General features: G+C 37.7%; 2 protein-coding genes across 3 annotated transcripts; one reads left to right on the top strand and one right to left on the bottom strand.

Moving 5' to 3' along the window:
- Positions 1-909: 909 nt before the first annotated feature.
- Positions 910-18,471, top strand: LOC149053268 (long-chain-fatty-acid--CoA ligase 1-like). 2 transcript variants are annotated; one of them, XR_016181299.1, is made up of 2 exons: positions 910-1,309; positions 1,755-1,861. XR_016181299.1 is itself a non-coding variant. In XM_089188126.1 (2 exons), exons 1-2 carry the CDS (start codon positions 1,043-1,045, stop codon positions 18,327-18,329), a joined length of 378 nt encoding a protein of 125 aa, XP_089044252.1. In that variant the 5' UTR covers positions 910-1,042; the 3' UTR covers positions 18,330-18,471. The 2 variants fall into 2 exon arrangements, 1 of the variants encoding a protein (XP_089044252.1); XM_089188126.1 differs by lacking the exon at positions 1,755-1,861 and adding an exon at positions 18,219-18,471.
- On the bottom strand, positions 4,764-11,053 carry LOC149053269 (tetratricopeptide repeat protein 28-like). Its single transcript, XM_089188137.1, has 3 exons — positions 8,731-11,053; positions 6,683-7,646; positions 4,764-6,147 (listed from the first exon to the last, which is right to left on the bottom strand). Exons 1-3 carry the CDS (start codon positions 9,713-9,715, stop codon positions 6,096-6,098), a joined length of 2,001 nt encoding a protein of 666 aa, XP_089044263.1. The 5' UTR covers positions 9,716-11,053; the 3' UTR covers positions 4,764-6,095.
- Positions 18,472-19,881: the final 1,410 nt, after the last annotated feature.

Genomic DNA, 19,881 nt, shown 5'->3' with positions numbered 1-19,881 from the left:
AATTCATGATGTTTCAGTAGATTAATCAACACAGTAATGGTCTAAGTGAGAGCAGCTTAAAATATGCATTGTAAAATTGATGAGATGTCGCATTAGCACGCCAGCACGTTAACAATTAAATATCGTACTTACCACGACTCTTTTAACTCTTTGTTGCTTTGTAAAGTGAAGAATCAGCGGCATATGTCTATTTTAAGGCAAAAAGGTGCGTGGCAAATCTCAGCCTACTCCTGGTGCGCCGATGTAGAGAATACGTTGTTATGTCGAGGAGAGGTTTTCCATGGGATCTGGCACTGATTATCAGTACTAGACCCCGGACAGACCTCTCGCTGGCTCGTGTTCCTGAAAGCCTTGTATGTTCGCGCGGGCGAAGAAACGCTCGTGACCAAACGCTGATAATGAGGGCGTGATCGCAGGCTAGCAAAATCTCCTTCGCAAACTTTGTTCGCTCTAGTCACGCAAAGGAGGTCAGATGCGCGTAGCGTGACGAGCCCGAATAACGGCTCTATGGAAGACTGTAGTCTACAGTATCTGCGGCAACAATGCAGATTATTTTTGCTTAAAATTATTCAGAACTAATGATAAAACACCATAAAACAAGTTGGAAGGGTTTTTCTTTTCTCTTCCCAGTTAAACGGCATTTTCGTTGTTATCAGGTAAGATTACTATATTTTCGTCCCTGAATATCATTGCTTTACAAATGTTATATACCTATATTCCGTTACAGTTTGCTAAATCTCTTGGAAGAGGTTATTATTCCTGTGTTGCCATCTTGTATGGATTTCCTTCTAAATCTTTTGCAGCTTAACAAGATAAGAAAGGATGAAATTGTTAGCTCGGCTGTCCAATGAATATGTTACGTAAAGTTTAAATTGACTTCGTTATTGTTGGATACATTTAGCTCAGAAGTGAAGCATCGGAGTACGAAATCCGAATTGGAATGTTTGGATTCAAAGCCTCTCAGAGAACTCAAATATTTCATCTGTCTCAGCCTCATATATCATTTCTTTTTCTTTTTTATTCCTTTTTCATTTCACTCTAGATGGTGATTATTTTTTTTCTAAAACAGGGAGAATATATTGCTCCTGAGAAGATCCAGAATGCATATTTACGCAGTCCATTTGTTGCGCACGCCTTTGTCATTGGAAACAGCTTTGAAGCATTGAAGCTAAATAGCAGCTTGAATAAACACATTCTTCCTTTCCAGTCCTTCTTAGTTGCCGTCATTGTACCAGATGCTGAAGTGATAGAAGCCTGGGCCAAAAAAAATGAAGTGGAGGGAGACGTGAAACAGCTTTGTCAAGATGAGGTTAATAAATTTACAGAAGGGGTGAGGGGTTAAAGGTGAGGGGTCCCGAGGGGCGGGGGCTGAGATCTAAGGTGTAAATGATAAAAGGCCCGTAATATTATCCCCAGGCTTTCCCATGCAAGCTGAAGTTGAATCAACCACAGGTTGAAATGATCGTAGCTAGTTTAATGGGGTCAAACGCCAGTAGTTTTTTTCGTCATTGATTTTCTCCAGATATCTTTAATTTATTGCTTATTTATTTATTTATGTATTTCTGCATTTCTTTTTTCGTTTGTTTGGTTTTTTTGCAGTTTTCCATATCTGAAAGATGATTTAATTTTTCACTTTTTCAGAACTCCCCCCTCATTAATGTTCAATGATAATCTAACATAAACAGCTGGAAAGCTTCTTTTTTCTTTCATGGAAACGGAGTTAGCTGAGCACATAACTGTGACTTTCCTTTCAGATTATAAATAAAGTTATATTGGAAGACATCTCGGCCAAGGGGAGAGAAGGAGATCTTAATTCATTAGAACAGGTTAGGGTGTACGTCATACAGTTATTTACTCATAGGTGACAATGTCTGATAGATGTGGGGAATGCTAATTGTAATGAGAAGAGTCCAGTTTAAATTGTTTTCCTACACGAGACAGCTTAACTTATGGAACTTTTTCTTTAACTTTCCCTTTACGCGATAAAAAGAAGGAGTCACCACGGCAACCAACAAACTTAATTGTACCAAATGAAAAGTCTTTATATTTCGAGAGCATGGACGAAAAAAAATTCGTATTTCCTAAAAATGAAGACGGAAGCCATCCTTATATATCATAATAATATCCTATGTTTCAAAGGTTAAGAATATCTATCTTCATCCTGAGATGTTTAGCATTGAAAACGGACTTCTCACGCCAACCTTCAAGGCCAAGCGTTCAGAGATACTCAAGACTTTCAAAGACCAAAAAAAGACCAAGTCGAGCGGCTTTACGAAGAGGTGGAAGCTGGGAATTAACGCAGACACAGGCATGACAAAGCCATCATGAGCGACCCCACCCTTCGCTTCTTGAAAGCAATGGGAAAACGTTAGGAACTGAGGCAAAGCCAAAGCAATATTCGATTAAGACAAGATACAAGGACTTTATATCCACTAAAAAAAATGAGTCTGTATAATGACGGCTGAAAAAGTGCTAAGGAAATATTCATAATTGTTAAAAGTAATTTCGCATTAATTTTAGTGAATTATGACAACGCGTTACACTCCCCCCACCGCTCCGCTCTTTTCTAAATATTTTAGGTTATATCAGCCTGCATTTTAAGCGTCAGCGAAAATGCGCGTAATACGCGCGCACGAGAGAAGACACAAGAAAAAAGCTCCATTAGGCTCGTGTATCCGTGATGTTTCGCTTGCACGTACTGGTCGCGCCCGATTACTCCTTATGCATTTCAGGTTCAACACAACATGACTGAATGAGAACATCCCACGTTGCGCTCTCCCTTCATCTTTGGGTAAGATTCCCACATACTTTATTATTATGCATTCAGTTCTTTGATAAAAGAAAACAATAGCAAAACAATAGAGTATACCCTTAGGAATATTGCTTTGTATTCAAATAGTATGTGGTAACTCGGAAATCTTTCCCAATTAAGTTAGCTTGCCAAATTATTTCCTTGAACTTCTGTGTTCAACATTTCACTCGAACTCGAACTCGTGGAATTATTCAGACTCGCTTATCTAATTCTAGTTTATCACTCTTAGGAGTAAAAGACGATCAATGCATACTTTTAAAAAAAGAGAACTCTGCAGTGTTTATCAAAGTTTTTTAAGCAGTCAAATGACTACTATTTAATCAAAAACGACGAGATTTGAAGGAAAATAAACATATTCTCGATATTTTTTGGTTTTTTTTTACGATGATCCCGTATCTTTCATACCTACACGTAAACGATACGAAAATCGCAAATACATAACTGAAAAATAAAATGAGGCCACCTGGGAACCATCCCATAAAATTTTGAATGAGCATGCGTGCTTTGTCGAGCTAGCGATATTTCGCTCCCGTCGCGCCATTTGAAATTTTCCCAATGTTTTTCTCGTTTAGTTGTAGTTTAAATTTTACGTCTTCTACTTTTTAAAGAATAAAATGTTGCCCAAGACAACTCAGTCCCAAGATCCAGAAGGAAAAGCGTAAAGAGTGACAACTGCGTGGAGAGTGACGACGAGGCGGGGCTTCTACCGATGACCACAGTGGAATATGAGGGACCGACCATTTTAAAAAAGCGGTCTCATCGGGATGGGGTAAGAAGGGGGCGGAGAATCTTAGTTGTGTCGCAACAAAAATTTACTTGATCCCTTCCTAAAGCTTTGTACTATTCTAAAGATCCCGTCTTATTTGCAGTCACTTTTCTATATAAGCTGTACTTATTTTCCCTTTTCTGCAGGAGGGGTGGGACAAAGCGGGTCATCGCAGGCAAGCAAGATAAGCCTTGTCCGTTCTGTTAGCAAAACAGAACTACTAACTGATATATACCAATCCCTCTGACGAAGGGCTAACGCTCGAAACGTCAGCTTTTTACCCTTTAACAGTTTCTTTAGAAACCTACCACAATATTTACCGTTTGTTTCCTCGGCTGACAGATGATTACTGTCAAACCGAATGCACAGCTGCTGCCACCTTCCGGCTGTTCAATGACGTCACAACAGGGATATATGTCAAGCTCTTTGAGTGTTTCTTGGCAAACAAATGACACGCGGGCTGACTAACTGGCTCACCAACTGACGGGCTGCTTGTGTGACAGGCTAAAAGGCCGGCTGATTGAACAAGTGAATGACTGACTGATGACTGACTGAATGACTGATAGGCTTACTGACTGACCGACTGACTGACTGAATGATTGACTGACCGACTGACTGACCGATTGGCAGACTGACTGACTGACTGATTGACTGACTCAATGACTGACTGACTGAATGGACTTACGGAATGACTAACTGGTAGGCGGCTTAACTGACTTTAGTGAGTCACTGACTGTACTGGTTCGACGGAGCCACTGGCGTAATACCTTTTTGTTTGATTTACCCAATGACTAGCCTCTCAATAATGATTAATTTATTGGTTGATTGACCTGACTGGCGTACAAGGTGACTGACTTGTTGACGGCCTGACTGAAAACTCTCTAACGAACAATGATCGAGCGGATCAACGGATTGACCAATGACCACCCGACTCATCAGAAGTTATATACTTAATTGTTCTTGTCTTCCTTCTGCAGTCGGACATGTTGGCCCTCTAGTTCCTTGCAACATTATTAAGCTTGTCGTTGTGAAAGATAAATAATACTAGGCTAAAAATGCATAGTCAGGGAGAGGTAAGATGGACTGACATAGCAATACCTGACTTTTTTTAAGATCAACTCATTTGAGAAAAAAAACTGTTTATTACAACAAAATCTATTTGTATCGACCTCAAAAAAACTGAAATATTATCATTTGGATTTTGCTCCTTCAGATTTATCTAAAAGGTCCCAACGTCTCTAAAGGCTACGTTCACGACCCTAAAAAAACCGCTCAAACTATCGACGAAGATGACTGGCTCCATATTGGTGACATTGGTTTATTTATTGGCGGTCTATTTCTGTTAAAATTGTTCAAACAACATTGACAACAGAACGCATGATATCTGGGTCTGAGTTTAATTCATGTAAAATTGGATGGGTGTTTTTTTTTTTTGCTTTCTATCAAACTGTGTTTTTTAGCTGTCGTATTATTTCACAAAATTGAAAAATCACCTACTCAAAGTGTCGCATCTCAACCTACGCATCCAAAAAACTTAACTCTTGTATACCTTGCATGACTATGTTTATTGTTTTTCTCTTTGACATCAGTACATCTTGTGCAGTGTTTCTTCTCTTCTTCTGATTGACTTTAACTTCAATGATTCACGCAATAAATGTTCCTTTTCTTTCCAATCTGACTTTTCCATCAGTGTCGAGTCTACTGCTTACTCTCTTTACTTTTGTTTGTTGCAAATGTATTACGCACTGTTTTGTCTTTTATCTGTTTGGTTGCTTGTTTGTATCTTGTACATAGTTCGTTCTCTTCTCTGATTAAATTTTGCATTAGAATCTTCTAAAATACTTTTTCTCCTCTATCTTAATTTCCAAGTCAATATCTACTTCGCTGTTTTTTAAATTTGTATTTGTTTCTTACTGATTGTCACGTTAATTTCCTACCAAGTGTTTGCACTCTTCTGTTTGACTGTAGCGTTAGTATCTTACGCAATATTTCAGGCTAATTTTACCTTAACAATTTGGATACCGTTTCTTTTCTCCTCTCTGTTCCCTTCTTCGTTTATCTTTTAGATTATGATATAGTAACGCCTACTTTTCTCTTCCGTTTGTTTGTTATGTAATTATCCCCTATACCTGCGACCGATTTTCATCACTCTTTGATGATCACATTTGCATGCTACGAGAGAATTGAAAACCAGATCATGGTGATGTAAACCAAGGATAAATTTTGAGTTTTGACGCAACTTTACCAAAATTCTATCATTTCTAAATTCAGCTTATTTCCTGCGTTCATCCCAATGTTAATTTTAGTTCCCTAATGACATAATTAATAGATCTGACGGTTGAATTGCAAGTTTTTTTGTCGCACACTTTCGATTCAGCCTTGTTTAAAAAAGCATATCAAAACGACTTCATGACTTTTAAACAAATTAAAAATGTCTGTATAATGAAATACCGGTGTCCATTTAAAAACGATAAATGTCAGATAAAAGGAAGAGGAATCTTTGTGTAGGATCAGTCGTCACTCTGCTCCAATCTTTGCTTCATTTTTGTCCTCCTTGAGTTCTTCTTTCCTAAAAACAAACATTTTACATTTGTCACTATTTAACTGAAAAGCAAACGGATCAAGTTCATTTGAAAGTTTGAAAGAAATTACTTTTTCTTCAGTGTCATATAATTTTAGAACTTTTCCAAATTATTGTCGAATATACCATGATTGATGCGAAAGTGACTTCAAAATTATGCTTTAATTGGTTATTGTTGTTGATTTTTTTTTAAAAAAAAAAGTTAACTTTTTTAAAGTCAGCGTTTCTCAGAATACTCTAATCGTTATAGCGTCTAGCATCGTATCAACCTCCAGCAGTTATTTCTGAATATCTTCCATGCCGTTCCTTTTCAAGGCCAATTGAGGAAGCAATTCATCAAATTCTTCTGGCTCTGAGCCTGAATAAAATCGTCTTCTTTTTCTTGACATTTTAGAGATTAAAGACGAAGACAAAAACAAACAAACAAACAAACAAACAGAAACTGACTGTAATGAGTTGAACTGAAAAAGTTAAGTGCGCTAATCGGTTATCATAGAAAATTGCTCATTAAAATCAGACTTACCCTTTTTTCGTAAAATCAAATGTCACGTTATCCCCCATAAGCACAAATGGAGCCCATTGGGAAGGTTTGGGGAAACCATTGCTTCTCAACCATTGAACGGCCTGGTGAAGAGACTCACTGGCACTTTCTCCACGCACAAGGTGTTTGTAGAAATGATTCATGAGCTGTTCCGTTGCTTCGTCTTCTATAGCCCACGATGCTACCAACACTGAACGTGCACCGGATGCTAAGAATGCACGAGCGATTCCTAGGACTCCTTCCTTTTTAACCAATCCACGCCCACTGTGACAACAGCTGAGTACTACCAGTTTAGCTCGCACTTGAACTCCTTGAATTTCGGACATAGTCAGGAGGTAGTCTTCCTCATCAGGAGTATTGTTAGTGGTACGTTGAGGAGAGAGGGCAATCTCTCCTCTTTCGGCATTTCCATGTGCGGCAAGATGTATCAGACTTACTGAAGGTATCGCTTGAAGTACTGCCTGCTTTGTTGCGCGACTTCCTAACAAAGGCTGAACACCCAGCAGTCGACCAACCATCTCTGCTTCCTTTCTTGCACAGAACAATGGTGTAATGTCAGTGAGACGTCCACTGTAATGCACCTCGCCAACCGTAGGATCACCAACAACCAGTGCATCAGTTAGACTGTGATAGTCCGCTGGACATTCTTGAATGATTCGGAGAGTCGACAGAGAGGGGACGATACGTATTCTGTACTTCTCCGATAAATACTCTCCGGCAGATTCATCTCGCAAGGCAGCAAATGGGACTCGGTACGAAAAACGATCCGGCACAATGATGATTTCAGGCTCTGTAAGTAAGTCTGCCTCGGGTGCGACTATCCATTTGTAGCACAATCTATGAATTCTTTCGGTATCTTTGGTTTGTTCACCTCGCAAATTTGCTCGGCTCTCCTTATGAAGAGATGTCGTCACGTTGTCATCCAAAGATCGATCTTCGCAGTTTGCTGCTCGAAACTATCATCAACTGTGAACTATTTAAGGTTGTTGGCTGGTTAATCGCTAATAAACTCTCGTTAAATATTAAGAAAACAAACTATATAATTTTTCATCCATATCAAAAACGCATTAATTTTAACATCCGCATTAAGGCCTATGATAGCCACACTAAAACGTTTTTTGATCTTGAACGTAAGGATCATGTTAAATACCTAGGGGTAATAATTGACCAACATTTATCTTGGAAACATCACATTAATTATATTGCTTTAAAAATCAGCAGAAATATTGGAATTATTTCGAGACTAAGACACTTTGTCCCCTTAAAAACACTTCTAAGTATTTATAATTCTTTAATTTCTCCCTATATATCTTACGGCCTCATTGCCTGGGGCCAAGCCTCCAAATCTTATTTAGAAAAAATTCTTATACTCCAAAAGAGAGCTGTTCGCTTGATCTACTTTCTGCCTTTCAGAACGCATGCGATTCCATATTTCGCGCAATCTAACATCCTGCCAATAACAATGCTCTACTTCAAACTTTCATCAATCTTAATGCTTGATATAACCACTAACTCTGCACCTAAAAATATCTGCAATCTTTTTATTTCTACACAAGACATACATCAGTATAATACCCGATCAGCATCTTCTGGTAACTACTATGTTAAGTATTCTAGGCTTAATCATCATAAAAACTCTTTTTCTATCGTTGGGGCTAAAATTTGGAACAGTATTCCCGAAAGCTATCGAAGTCTGCCGAAGCACATATTCAAAAAGAAAATTCAAGCATCACTATTTGCAACTCTAGGAAGTCTGGATAGTTATGCTGACACTAGCACTCTTATTTCTGAAATAAAAAAGGCATCTTAATTATAATTCAAACATAATATATTAATTTACTTTTTATCACCTTTTCCCTCTTTTGTCAAATAATGTATGCAAAATCGAGTAATTCGCATAATTCGTGTTTTTGTAATTCGTGTTGTATGTCCTTAACACCTCCTGCCTAGATTAGCTCGCTATTTGCAGGAGGTGATTATTGTACAAAGATTTTCCTGCAAACTTAATAAACTTGAACTTGAACTTGAACTTGCTGTGGGTAAAACGCCAAAGCCAGCGGCGCTCTTTTTGAAAATTCCTTCCACATCGCAAACTTGCTCGTCAATAAGAGTGTCTACTTCCACTTTGTCTGTTTTGCGAAAGCAAGTGTCTCCATTTGCTTTCAATACCCAGAGAAAAACTTGCCGCTCTCTATGCGAGATGTACAAGAAAACACAGTTACTTTCTCTCCGCACGATGTTTTTAATCCCGAACCATGATTGTGGATCGGCTGAGATGTGGCTTTCCACGGAGTACTTGTCTGCCATTAATTCTGCGAGGACTCTTGCTCGTGCCAGTTCCTCGACGTAGAGAGCATCTTCAAATTTTGCAATATTGCAAAGCAAGTCAGTGAGTAAACGGTAGGGAAAAGTACCGTGTTTCTCTAACAGAGACATTTTAAATTCACTGTTTCCTTTCAGAAAAGTTCTGATTTGCTCGTATTTTGCAATACATCGAAGATATTCCTTTGCTTCCAAAACCTTTGACTGCGTTATCTTTACCAGTGTAATACTAAGAAGGCTTTGAAACTCAAGCATCTTGTCTCCAATTTGGCTGCTTATGGAATAAGCTTTCTCTAAACAATCTGCTGCCTTGCTACACTCACCGAGTGATTGGTGTAAATTGCCAAGGCTTAAGTAACCTTCTGCTTCGCCATTTCTATTGCCACATTCCCTGTTGATGGTAAGCGCTTTCACGCAATGTTCTTTTGCTTTCTGATTGTCATTCACAGAAGCAAAAACCGCTGCCAAACTTGTTGTAGCCCTAGCTTCTAGTATTCTATCACCACTTGCTATACCAATACAGAATGCCTTGTCCAAATATTTTTTAGCTTGCCGATTTTTTCGAAGATGACCATAAACATTCCCAAGACGCAAGTATTCTTCTCCTTTTCTCCCGCCGATTTCTGTGATGATGGCAAGTGCTTTCTCGTAATGTTTTTTAGCCTTATGATGTTCGCCAAGGGAATCAAACATCACTCCGAGCTTCCTGTTAATTGTTCTTTCTCCTTGCCTGTCGCCAATTTCTATCGCAATGGCAAGTGCTTTCTCGTAACTTTCTTTAGCCTTTTGATATTCGCATAGGAAAAGAAACACATTCCCGAGGTTCCCGTGAATTGTTCCTTCTCCTTCTCTGTCGCCAATTTCTATCGCAATGGCAAGTGCTTTCTCGTAATATTCTTGAGCCTTCTGATATTCGCCTAGGGAAAGAAACACATTTCCGAGGTTCCCGTTACTTGCTCCTTCTCCTTGTCTGTTACCAATTTCTATCCCAATAGCAAGTGCTTTCTCGTAATATTCTTGAGCCTTCTGATATTCGCCTAGGGAATGAAACACATGTCCGAGGTTCCTGTTACTTGCTCCTTCTCCTTGTCTGTTACCAATTTTTAGCCTAATAGCAAGTGCTTTCTCGTAATATTCTTTAGCCTTCTGATATTCGCCTAAGGAATGAAACACGTTTCCGAGGTTCCCGCTAACTATTCCTTCTTGTTGTCTGCCGCCAATTTCTATCACGATGGCAAGTGCTTTCACGTAATATTCCTTAGCCTTCTGATATTCGCCTAGGGAATGAAACACAGTTCCGAGGCCCCTGTAACTTGTTCCTTGTCTACATTTGTCGCCAGTTTCTATGGCGATGGCAAGTGCTTTCTCGTAATATTCTTTAGCCTTCTGATATTCGCCTAGGGAGTAAAACACATTTCCAAGGTTCCCGTTAAATCTTCCTTCTCCTCTTCTGTCGCCAATTTCTATCGCGATGGCAAGTGCTTTCTCGTAATATTCTTTAGCCTTCTGATATTCGCCTAGGGAATAAAACACATTTCCGAAGTTCCCGTTAATTGTTCCTTCTCCTTGTCTGTCGCCTATTTCTATGGCAATGGCAAGTCCTTTCTCGAAATATTCTTTAGCCTTCTGATATTGGCACAGGGAATGAAACACAGTTCCGAGGTTCCCGTTAATTGTTCCTTCTTCTTTTCTGTCGCCAAATTCTATCGCGATGGCAAGTGCTTTCTCGTAATATTCTTTAGCCTTTTGATATTCGACTTGGGAGTAAAACACATTTCCAAGGTTCCCGTTAAATCTTCCTTCTCCTCTTCTGTCGCCAATTTCTATCGCGATGGCAAGTGCTTTCTCGTAATATTCTTTAGCCTTCTGATATTCGCCTAGGGAATAAAACACATTTCCGAAGTTCCCGTTAATTGTTCCTTCTTCTTGTCTGTTGCCAATTTCTATGGCAATGGCAAGTGCTTTCTCGTTATATTCTTTAACCCTCTGATATTTGCAAAGGTAATGAAACACATCACCGAGGTACCTGTTACTTCTTCCTTCTGCTAATCGGTCGCCGATTTCTATTGCGATGGCAAGTGTTTTCTGGAAGTGTTTTTTTGCCTTCTGCATTTCACTGAGGCTTATACATACAGTTCCAAGTCCTTCATGAGCCATTGCTTCTTCTCTTTTGTGACCAATCGTTTGCATGATGATGACTGCGCTATTGTAAAGTTGCTTTGCCTCAACAAACCGGCGCTGTGCTTTACATTTGTCTCCCAGCTGAATGGTTAGTCTTCCGGCGTGGTGAAACGTGTAAAGAAGTTTCTTGGCATATCTTTCCGCATTTGTGTTACCAGAGATGGCGTGGTATGCATTGGATATTGAAACAGAGATTTCAAGGTGTCTACCACAGTCAAGGTTTTGAAGTAGAATTGCACATTCATTACATAACTCAGTCGCTTGTGGGCCACGATCAGTTTTCAGAAGAAATATGACGACATTTAAACCTATCTGGACTGATTGTAGGATTTCTGCAGCGTCACTCATAACGAGTCTTTCCTGTTTGTTGTCGTGACAAAGAGTGAACAAAAAACAAAACTTAAAAAAATTAGAATAAAAACTGATTATTGAGGAGTCCCTGAGCTTTTAGAGGGAATTGGTTGTTTTCTTCCTTTTTACGAATGTCTGAGGGTAACAGTTCTTCTTCACTCTCTTATTCAAACCAATCCCATGTGAATCAGTTGGGTTGAAATCAAATAATCCTGTAGTAGATTTGATTATAGCTATCAAAAAAAGTTTCACCAGTTGAACAGCAGTTACAAATCTTGTTATGTTTGCATTAAACGTTTTTTTTCCCACCTATTTCATGCCATAAAAATTAGTTATTACTGAATCTGATCGAAATTTACTGCTGGAAAATTACTTCCACTGAGATTGTTAAAATTAGCAGAAAAAGTCGGCAAACATTTGAATTCAACTCCAAGAATGTACATCAACATGATTTTCTCTGGATCTTCTATTGATCATACGATGATAGGACGCGATGGAATTGGACGATTTAAATGGGCACCTTCCACGCGTCGCGAGCGTCTCGCGCGTTTTTCGGACAGATCGCCTGGATGCCGGAAAGAATTTTAAGAACGCTTTTAGCCAATAAAGTAGGTTTTCTTGGACTTTTTAATTGAAGTAATAGCATTTATGTTTTTCGTACGTATCAGTTTTAATATCGACCCTTGACAATTGAAATATTAAAGTAGATGAGATGTTTCATTTTTTTTTTGGTATTCTTTCACCGTATTTTGTCCTGCTGAAAGTTACATTAACATTTGGAAAAAACCGTCCTTCTCACACTTTATAGTGGTTGGCAGATAGGAGGGTCGACTTGAAGGAAGTGGGTTTTTCTTGATTGAATTGTTTTGGCAATAATTCTGAAAACTATCACCGTCGCGCGAAACTTTCAATTGAAATTTATATTTCTGTACTTCATTGCAGTATCTACGAGAGCTGTCAACTGAATTTTGAAAGGAGGGTGCCAAAGGGTTTACACGTGACGCGTGTTTAAGGCCAAAATTAACATGTGACGCCTGAAAAAGGATCGTGATTCGTGAATTTATGATTTAGTGTGAGGCGTCACTTGCCCACTGAAATATAAGTTACTCGTGAATTTCTTCGTTCATCTCGTGAAATCCTAAAGATTTTCCAGAAACGTTCTACACAAGGCGAGAGATTTGAAGTTTTGCCTTTCATATACATGACACGTAAATTTTTCTAAAAATTCTTGCATGAAATCCTGTCAGGATCATGAGTCTCACTCTGAGTCCTCACTCAAGGACGCGCTCTGCTCTGATATCCATTGTTGTTTTACTCAGAATCGAGGCAAATCAATAATTTCTAATCAATCTGGAGATGTCCATATACGCGACGTAGATCAGTTTCTTTGCAACGAAATAAAAATTACAATCTACATGTCCGGATGTAAATATTTGTGTCGGTATTTCTAACTGTGTGTCCCATGCAGATCACGGTTTGTCATTTATAGAAATTGTTTTTAAGAATTTGAGATTATGAAATTGGAACATAGAACTGTCAATCATTACTTAAAGGTTATTTTCAAAACTGAAAATATTTTGATTGTAATGCAGCATAAAATTGGGAAAATAGCAAAGATTCTATTAAGCGTTTAAACCGATCACTCGTCGTCAAAACGCTTAATCTGGTTATGAGACGAAGGAAATAGAGATTATTCCATGGAAAGTGCGTACTACTGAACTAGTTTTATTCACGAGTAGCCATGCATCAAATAAACAAACGAGCGAGCGCAACGAACGATTGAGTTTTTTGATGCATTGCAACGAGTAAATAAAAATCGTTCAAGCAATCTTTTCATTCTATTCAATTACATTCTCGTTACTTCAATAACTTATCCACCACGTTCTCGAAATGTTTTGTTTGGTAAAAGAACAAGATCAATTTTATTCATACAAAATGAAACTAAGAAGCAACCAAAATTTAAAAAAAAGAAAGAAAGAACAGCTCACCTTTGAACACAGACCCTGCCGACAGATTCTGATAGTGTGCCTTATGAAAACGAAAGTAAAAAGAATCAAATTAGACTTTCCCAGAAAAACAAACGTATATACAAATAGCTGGTGTAACAATATTTTACTCACACGGTTGGTACAAGGAAATCACCAAAGTGAGAAAAAGAAAATCTGAGATGGAAGAAAACTCGTTTCCCAGGTTGCCCATAAGACTCATTAAATAACATTTGGCATCTTCTTACTTTCTAGAATCACAGAAATGATGAACATGTAGCTTCTCCTTACAAAGTCAATATATTATATAGCAATCACGTGATGAGAGTAAACAGACTCATCATTCAAAGCGTGTTACCTCTATCATTATTAAGTTGCAATCCTAAATATTTCAGCGCACTTTATTTCTGATATAAATATTTAGCCGCTCACCGATCTCTTGATAGATAGAAGACCAAAATCAAGAAACTGATTGTAACAATTCTCTGCAAAGCAACGAAGAATGTAATGAGTTAGTGAAAGATCGAATTTGAAAATTATCGGTAAAATTAATTATTGTAAAAACTTTTTGGATAGAACTTGCATTACAGCTTGCCTATAAGGTATCTAAAAAATATATTTACAATGACATTTCTCACATTAAGAAAGGAGACTTGAAAATTAGATCATGGAAGTTAAAGGCCTGGAGATGAGTGGATCATTTTATTTTGAAAACTATGATAAGGTCAAAGCAAATTTTTAGCAACAAAGCGGGAAAAGATTGTTCCTAAATTTATTTATTTTTAACGAACCTTTTAAAAAAGAAGCCTGTCTTGTTTAATATTCCAGTCGTATGACTAATAAAACCAAGAGTAAGAAACTGAAATAGAACTTTCTCTGAAAAACAAAGAGAAATGCAAATACCTATTGTAAGAAAGACGTAAACACTTGATAGGTGAAAAACAGAATGATAAACCAAAGGGTGAACACCGGACACCAAGATTAAGTTCGATTTGTAAAACGCAAGTTTAGAAACCTGAAAATCAATCGCTCTCCATCTTCCCCATAAATTAAGTGCACAAAACAAACTTATCAAATAAAAATAAAATAAAACTGCCTGCCTTTAATTAATTTGAAATTTGGCAATACTGTGCGATTTAAATATATTCTGTGTTACCACCGACACTGAAAAACCTTACGCTACTTAGGACGACCCAAGAAACATCATGGCGGACCAAAGGGTGATTTTATGATAAGAAAAATCTCTGCTCATGTTATGAACATTTTCATCACAAAAAATTTCAATTTTGGATGGCTTCTTCTTACCAATTTTGTTACATTGCGAACACCAACAACGGTTTCCGTCTTCCTTAATCTGAACATTTGTTTTGCCGAAATAACTGACCCCGCGCTTGACGCAATGCGAACATTTAACATTTGTGAACTTTTGAGGACGTTTTTTGGTACACAGATTACGCATGCTTATTGGATTAGATTTACACTGGTGTTTTGATTGTTATCCAAGCGTTGGATAGGTATGAATGGTACGAATTAACTCAACACGACAGAAGTATCGATTTTCATGCGCAAGAGACTTGTTCTTCTTGGGATATGATATAACTTTAAGACATAGATGGAATTTATTCAGACTGGTGTCCTTCTAGAGCAATTCATGATGTGTCAGTATATGAATCAACACAGTAATGGCCTATGTGAGAGCAGCTTCAAATATGTATTGTAAAATCGATGAAATGTCGCATTAGACACCAGCACGTTAACAATTAAATATCGTACTTACCACGACTATTTGAACCCTTTGTTGCTTTGTAAAGTAAAGGAAGTGTGTCTTGTTAAGTATTTTGATTGAATGACTGAGGAAGCCGAGAGTAAGAAAATGAAATGACACTTTCCCCGCAAAACAGAAATGAATGACAATGACTTTTTGTGAAAAAAAGATAACGGCATCATCGGTAGAACAAAAACAAAATCGTTCGGGAAACCTAAAACACCATTACGTCGCCTTCCAATTTCCCAGTAATCGCATTAAAAACATTGCATCCTCGTTCTTTTTACATAAAAATTTCGCATTCATACATCGTGTGGCTGCTTTTACTCTTTCAGTCCCAGACTCGGACACTTAAGAATTGTTTAACGTGCAATTTCTCCTTACAGAATCAATATATTTTTCAGTCAACAGTTTTAGAGAATAAAGTAACTTGTCAGCATAACGGTATTGGACTGACGCAATACTTCATTCTCTAAAAATATTGACAGTGACATTTGTTACATTGGAAAGGAGACTTGATAATTAGATCATGAAAGTTAAAGACCTTGATCATTATATTTTGAAGATTATGATGAGGTTAAGGCAAGTTTTTTAGCGGTAAATGTTTGCCAAAAATCTGTTTCAAGTTTTGTAGTTTTTTAAAGCGGGAAAAGATTGTTCCTAAATTTATTTTTTTAAAACTAACCTTTTACAAAGGAAGCCTGTCTTGTTTAATATTCCAGTCCTATGACTAATAAAACCAACAGTGAGAAACTAAAATAGAACTTTCCCTGAAAAACAAAGATAAATGCAAATATCTATTGTAAGAAAGACGTAAACACTTGATAGATGAAAAAAAAGTGATAAATCAATGGGATAACAACGGACACCAAAAGTAAAGATTAAGTTCGATTTGTAAAAAGCAAGTTTAGGAACTTCAAAATCAATCGCTCTCCATCTACCCCATACATCAAGCGCGCAAATCAAACTCATCAAATAATAATAGATTTGCCCGCCTTAAATTAATTTGAAATATAGCAAAACTGTGCGATTTGAATATACTCTGCGTTACCACCGACACTGAAAACCTCTGGCTGGGAATTAACTTCTCAGGACGCTTTTTTTGTGCACAGATTAAGCATGCTTATTGGAATAGATTGACACTGGCGTTTTGATTGTTATCCAAGCATTGGATAGGTATGAATGGTACGAATTTGACTCACGACAAAACTTGGCAACACGACAGAAGTACTGATTTTAATGCGCAAGACATCTGTTTTCCTTTGGAATTTAAAAAAAAACTTTAAAACATAGATGGGATTTACTCAGACCGATGTCGCTCTAAAGCAATTCATGATGTGTCAGTATATGAATCAACACATTAATGGTTGGGAAAGCCAACAAAATCTCCTTCGTAAATTTTGTTCGCTCTCGTCACGCAATGGAGGGAAGGAGCGCGTTGCGTGACGACCCAAATATGGCTGCAAAGAACACTATTATCTACAGTATGTGTGGCAACAATGAAGATTATTTTTGCTTACAATAATTCAGAACTAGTGACAATAAACAACAAAACACTTGTGCCTGAGTTTATTTATACAAGTTGGAAAAGTTTTTTTTCTCTCCCCATGAAACGATATTTTCGTTGGAATCTTTTGAAAGTTAATGCTATTTTTCTTTCCAAAAATAGAAGGTACCAATTAGCTAGTAACCCACCCATCCAAAGAAGATAACTCTTGCATGCGTGATATGCCTATGGTTTTTATCAAAGCTAAAAGCGCGCTGCCTTCTTTTACAGACTGAAACTTTGAAAATCATTGATAGAAAGAAAAATATTTTTAAGCTTTTCCAGGTAAGAATACTATATTTTCGTCTCTGAATATCATTGCTTTACAAATGTTATGTACCTATATTCCGTAACAGTTTGCTAAGTCTCTTGGAAGAGGTTAATATTTCTGTTTTGCTATCTTGTATGGATTTCCTTCTAAATTTTTTGCAGCTTAACAAGATAAGAAAGAGTGAAATTGTTATCTCGGCCGTCCAATGAATGAGTGATGTTAAGCTTAATTTGACTTCGTAAAGTTACTGTTGGATACACCGTAGCTTAGAAGTGAAGCATCGGAGTACGAAACCCGAATTCGAAGGTTTGGATTCGAAGCCTCTCAGAAAACTCAAATATTTCATCTGTCTCAGCCTCATGTGTCATTTCTTTTTCTTTTTTATTCCTTTTTCAATTCAATTTAAATGGTGATTTTTTTTTCTAAAACAGGGAGAGTACATTGCTCCTGAGAAGATCCAGAATGTATATTTACGCAGTCCCTTTGTTGCACAGGCCTTTGTCATTGGAAACAGCTGTAAGGTTTGTTCACAATATTTTTAAGTATTGAAGCCAAATAGCAGCTTGAATAAACACATTCTTCGTTTCCAGTCCTTAGTTGCCATTATTGTACCAGATGATAGAAGTGGAGTGAGACAGCTTTGTCAGGATGAGGTAAATAAATTTACAGAAGGGGTGAGGGGTTAAAGGTGAGGGGTCCCGAGGGTCGGGGGCTGTGGTGCAAGGTGTAAATGAGAAAGGCCCGTAATATTATCACCAGGCCTTCCATGCAAGCTTGAACCAACCACAGGTTAACATGGTCGTAACCAGGTCAATGGGATCAAACGCCAGTAATTTTTTCGTCATTGATTTTCTCCTGATACCTTTAATTTATTGCTTATTTATTTATTTATGTATTTCTTCTTTTCTTTTTCGTATGTTTGGTTTTTTTTTTTTTTTGCAGTTTTCCATAGCTGAAAGATGATTTAATTTTTCACTTTTTCAGAACTCCCTCCTCCTTAATGTTCAATGATAATCTAACATAAAAAGCTGGAAAGTTCCTTTTTTCTTTTATGGAAACGGAGTTAGCTGAGCACATAACTGTGACTTTCCTTTCAGATTATAAATAAAGTTATATTGGAAGACATCTTGGCCAAGGAAAGAGAAGGAGATCTTAATTCATTAGAACAGGTTAGGGTGTACGTCTTACATTTATTTACTCGTAGGTGACAATGTCTGATAGATGTGGGAAATGCTAATTGTGATGAGAAGAGCTGGTAATTTAGTGTTAACAACTGGGTTGAAAACGTAAATTAGCCACCGTAAAGGGTAAAAAAGCTGACGTTTCGAGCGTTAGCCCTTCGTCAGAGCGATCGCTCTGACGAAGGGCTAACGCTCGAAACGTCAGCGTTTTTACCCTTTACGGTAGCTAATTTACGTTTTCAACCCAGTTGTTAACACTAAATTACCTGCTATACTCTCCCACCGACGCAGCACCACAGTTTCTTTAGAAACTTACCCCTTTATTCATCTGTGATGAGAAGAGTCCGGTTTGAATTGTTTTCCTACACGAGACAGTTTAACTTAAGGAACTTTTTCTTTACGTGATAATCAGAAGGAGTCTCCACGGCAACCAACAAACTTAATTCTACCAAATGAAGTCTCTCTACTTCGAGAGCATGGACGAAAAAAAATTCGTATTTGTTAAAAATGAAAACGAAAGCCATCCTTATAGATCACAATAATATCCTATGTTTCAAAGGTCAAGAAAATCTATCTTCATCCTGAGATGTTTAACATTGATAACGGACTTCTCACGCCAACCTTCAAGGCCAAGCGTTCAGAGATACTCAAGACTTTCAAAAACCAAATCGAGCGGCTTTACGAGGAGGTGGAGGCTGGAAATTAACGCAGACGCATGCATGAAAAAGCCATCATAGGCGACACCACCCTTCGCTTCTTGAAAGCAATGGGAAAACGTTAGGAACTGAGGCAAAGCCGAAGCAATAGTCTTTTAAGACAAGATACAAGGAATTTATATCCACTAAAAAAACATGAGTCTGTATAATGATGCCTGAAAAAGCGGTGAAAGAAATATTTATAATTGTTAAAAGTAATTTCGCATAACACTCCTCCCCCTCCCCCCACCGCTCCGCTTCGCTCTTTTTTAAATATTTTAGGTTTACCAGCCCGCGTTATAAGTGTCCGCGAAAATGCGAGTAATACGCGTGCATGTGAGCAGACACACAAGGAGAAAGCTCCAGTAGGCTCGTGCATCCGTGATATTTCGCTCGCATGTTTTAAACGCGCCCGATTACACCTTACGTCTTGCATGTTCAGCATAACTGAATGAGAACACCCCACAGTGCGCTCTCCCTTCAACTTTGGGCAAGATTACCGCATACTTTACTATTTTGCATACAGTTCTTGACAAAAGAAGACAATGGCGACACAATAGAAAATACTCTTGGGAATATTGTTTGTATTCAAATAGTATGTGGTGATACGGAAATCTTTCCCAATTAAGTTAGCTTGCCAAAATATTTTCTTGAGCCTCTGTGTTCCACATTTCACTCGAACTCGAACTCGAGGAATTATTCACACTCACATATTTAATTTTAGTTTATGACTCGTAGGAATAAAAAACAATCAATGTATACTTCTCAAAAAAGAACTCTGCAGTATTTATCAAAGGTTTAAGCAGTTAAATGATCGCTATATACTCAACAACGACGAGATTTGAACGAAAATAAACATGTTCTGTATATTTTCTGTTTTTTTT

Source organism: Pocillopora damicornis, chromosome 1 (assembly GCF_964200805.1).
Source record: "Pocillopora damicornis chromosome 1, jaPocDami1.2, whole genome shotgun sequence".
Classification (NCBI taxonomy): domain Eukaryota; kingdom Metazoa; phylum Cnidaria; class Anthozoa; order Scleractinia; family Pocilloporidae; genus Pocillopora; species Pocillopora damicornis.
Note: the sequence above shows the minus strand (reverse complement) of the source record. Positions and strands in the feature narration are given on the sequence as shown.

Coding starts and splice junctions, on each gene's coding strand:
- LOC149053268 (XM_089188126.1), top strand. CDS start 1,043: ATGGTGATTATTTTTTTTCTAAAACAGGGAGAATATATTGCTCCTGAG. Junction 1,310..18,218: donor AACAGCTTTGTCAAGATGAG/GTTAATAAATTT, acceptor CTTTCCTTTCAG/ATTATAAATAAAGTTATATT.
- LOC149053269 (XM_089188137.1), bottom strand. CDS start 9,715: ATGTTTGATTCCCTTGGCGAACATCATAAGGCTAAAAAACATTACGAG. Junction 7,647..8,730: donor TGGCGTTTTACCCACAGCAA/GTTCAAGTTCAA, acceptor AGTTTCGAGCAG/CAAACTGCGAAGATCGATCT. Junction 6,148..6,682: donor TTTGATTTTACGAAAAAAGG/GTAAGTCTGATT, acceptor GTTTGTTTTTAG/GAAAGAAGAACTCAAGGAGG.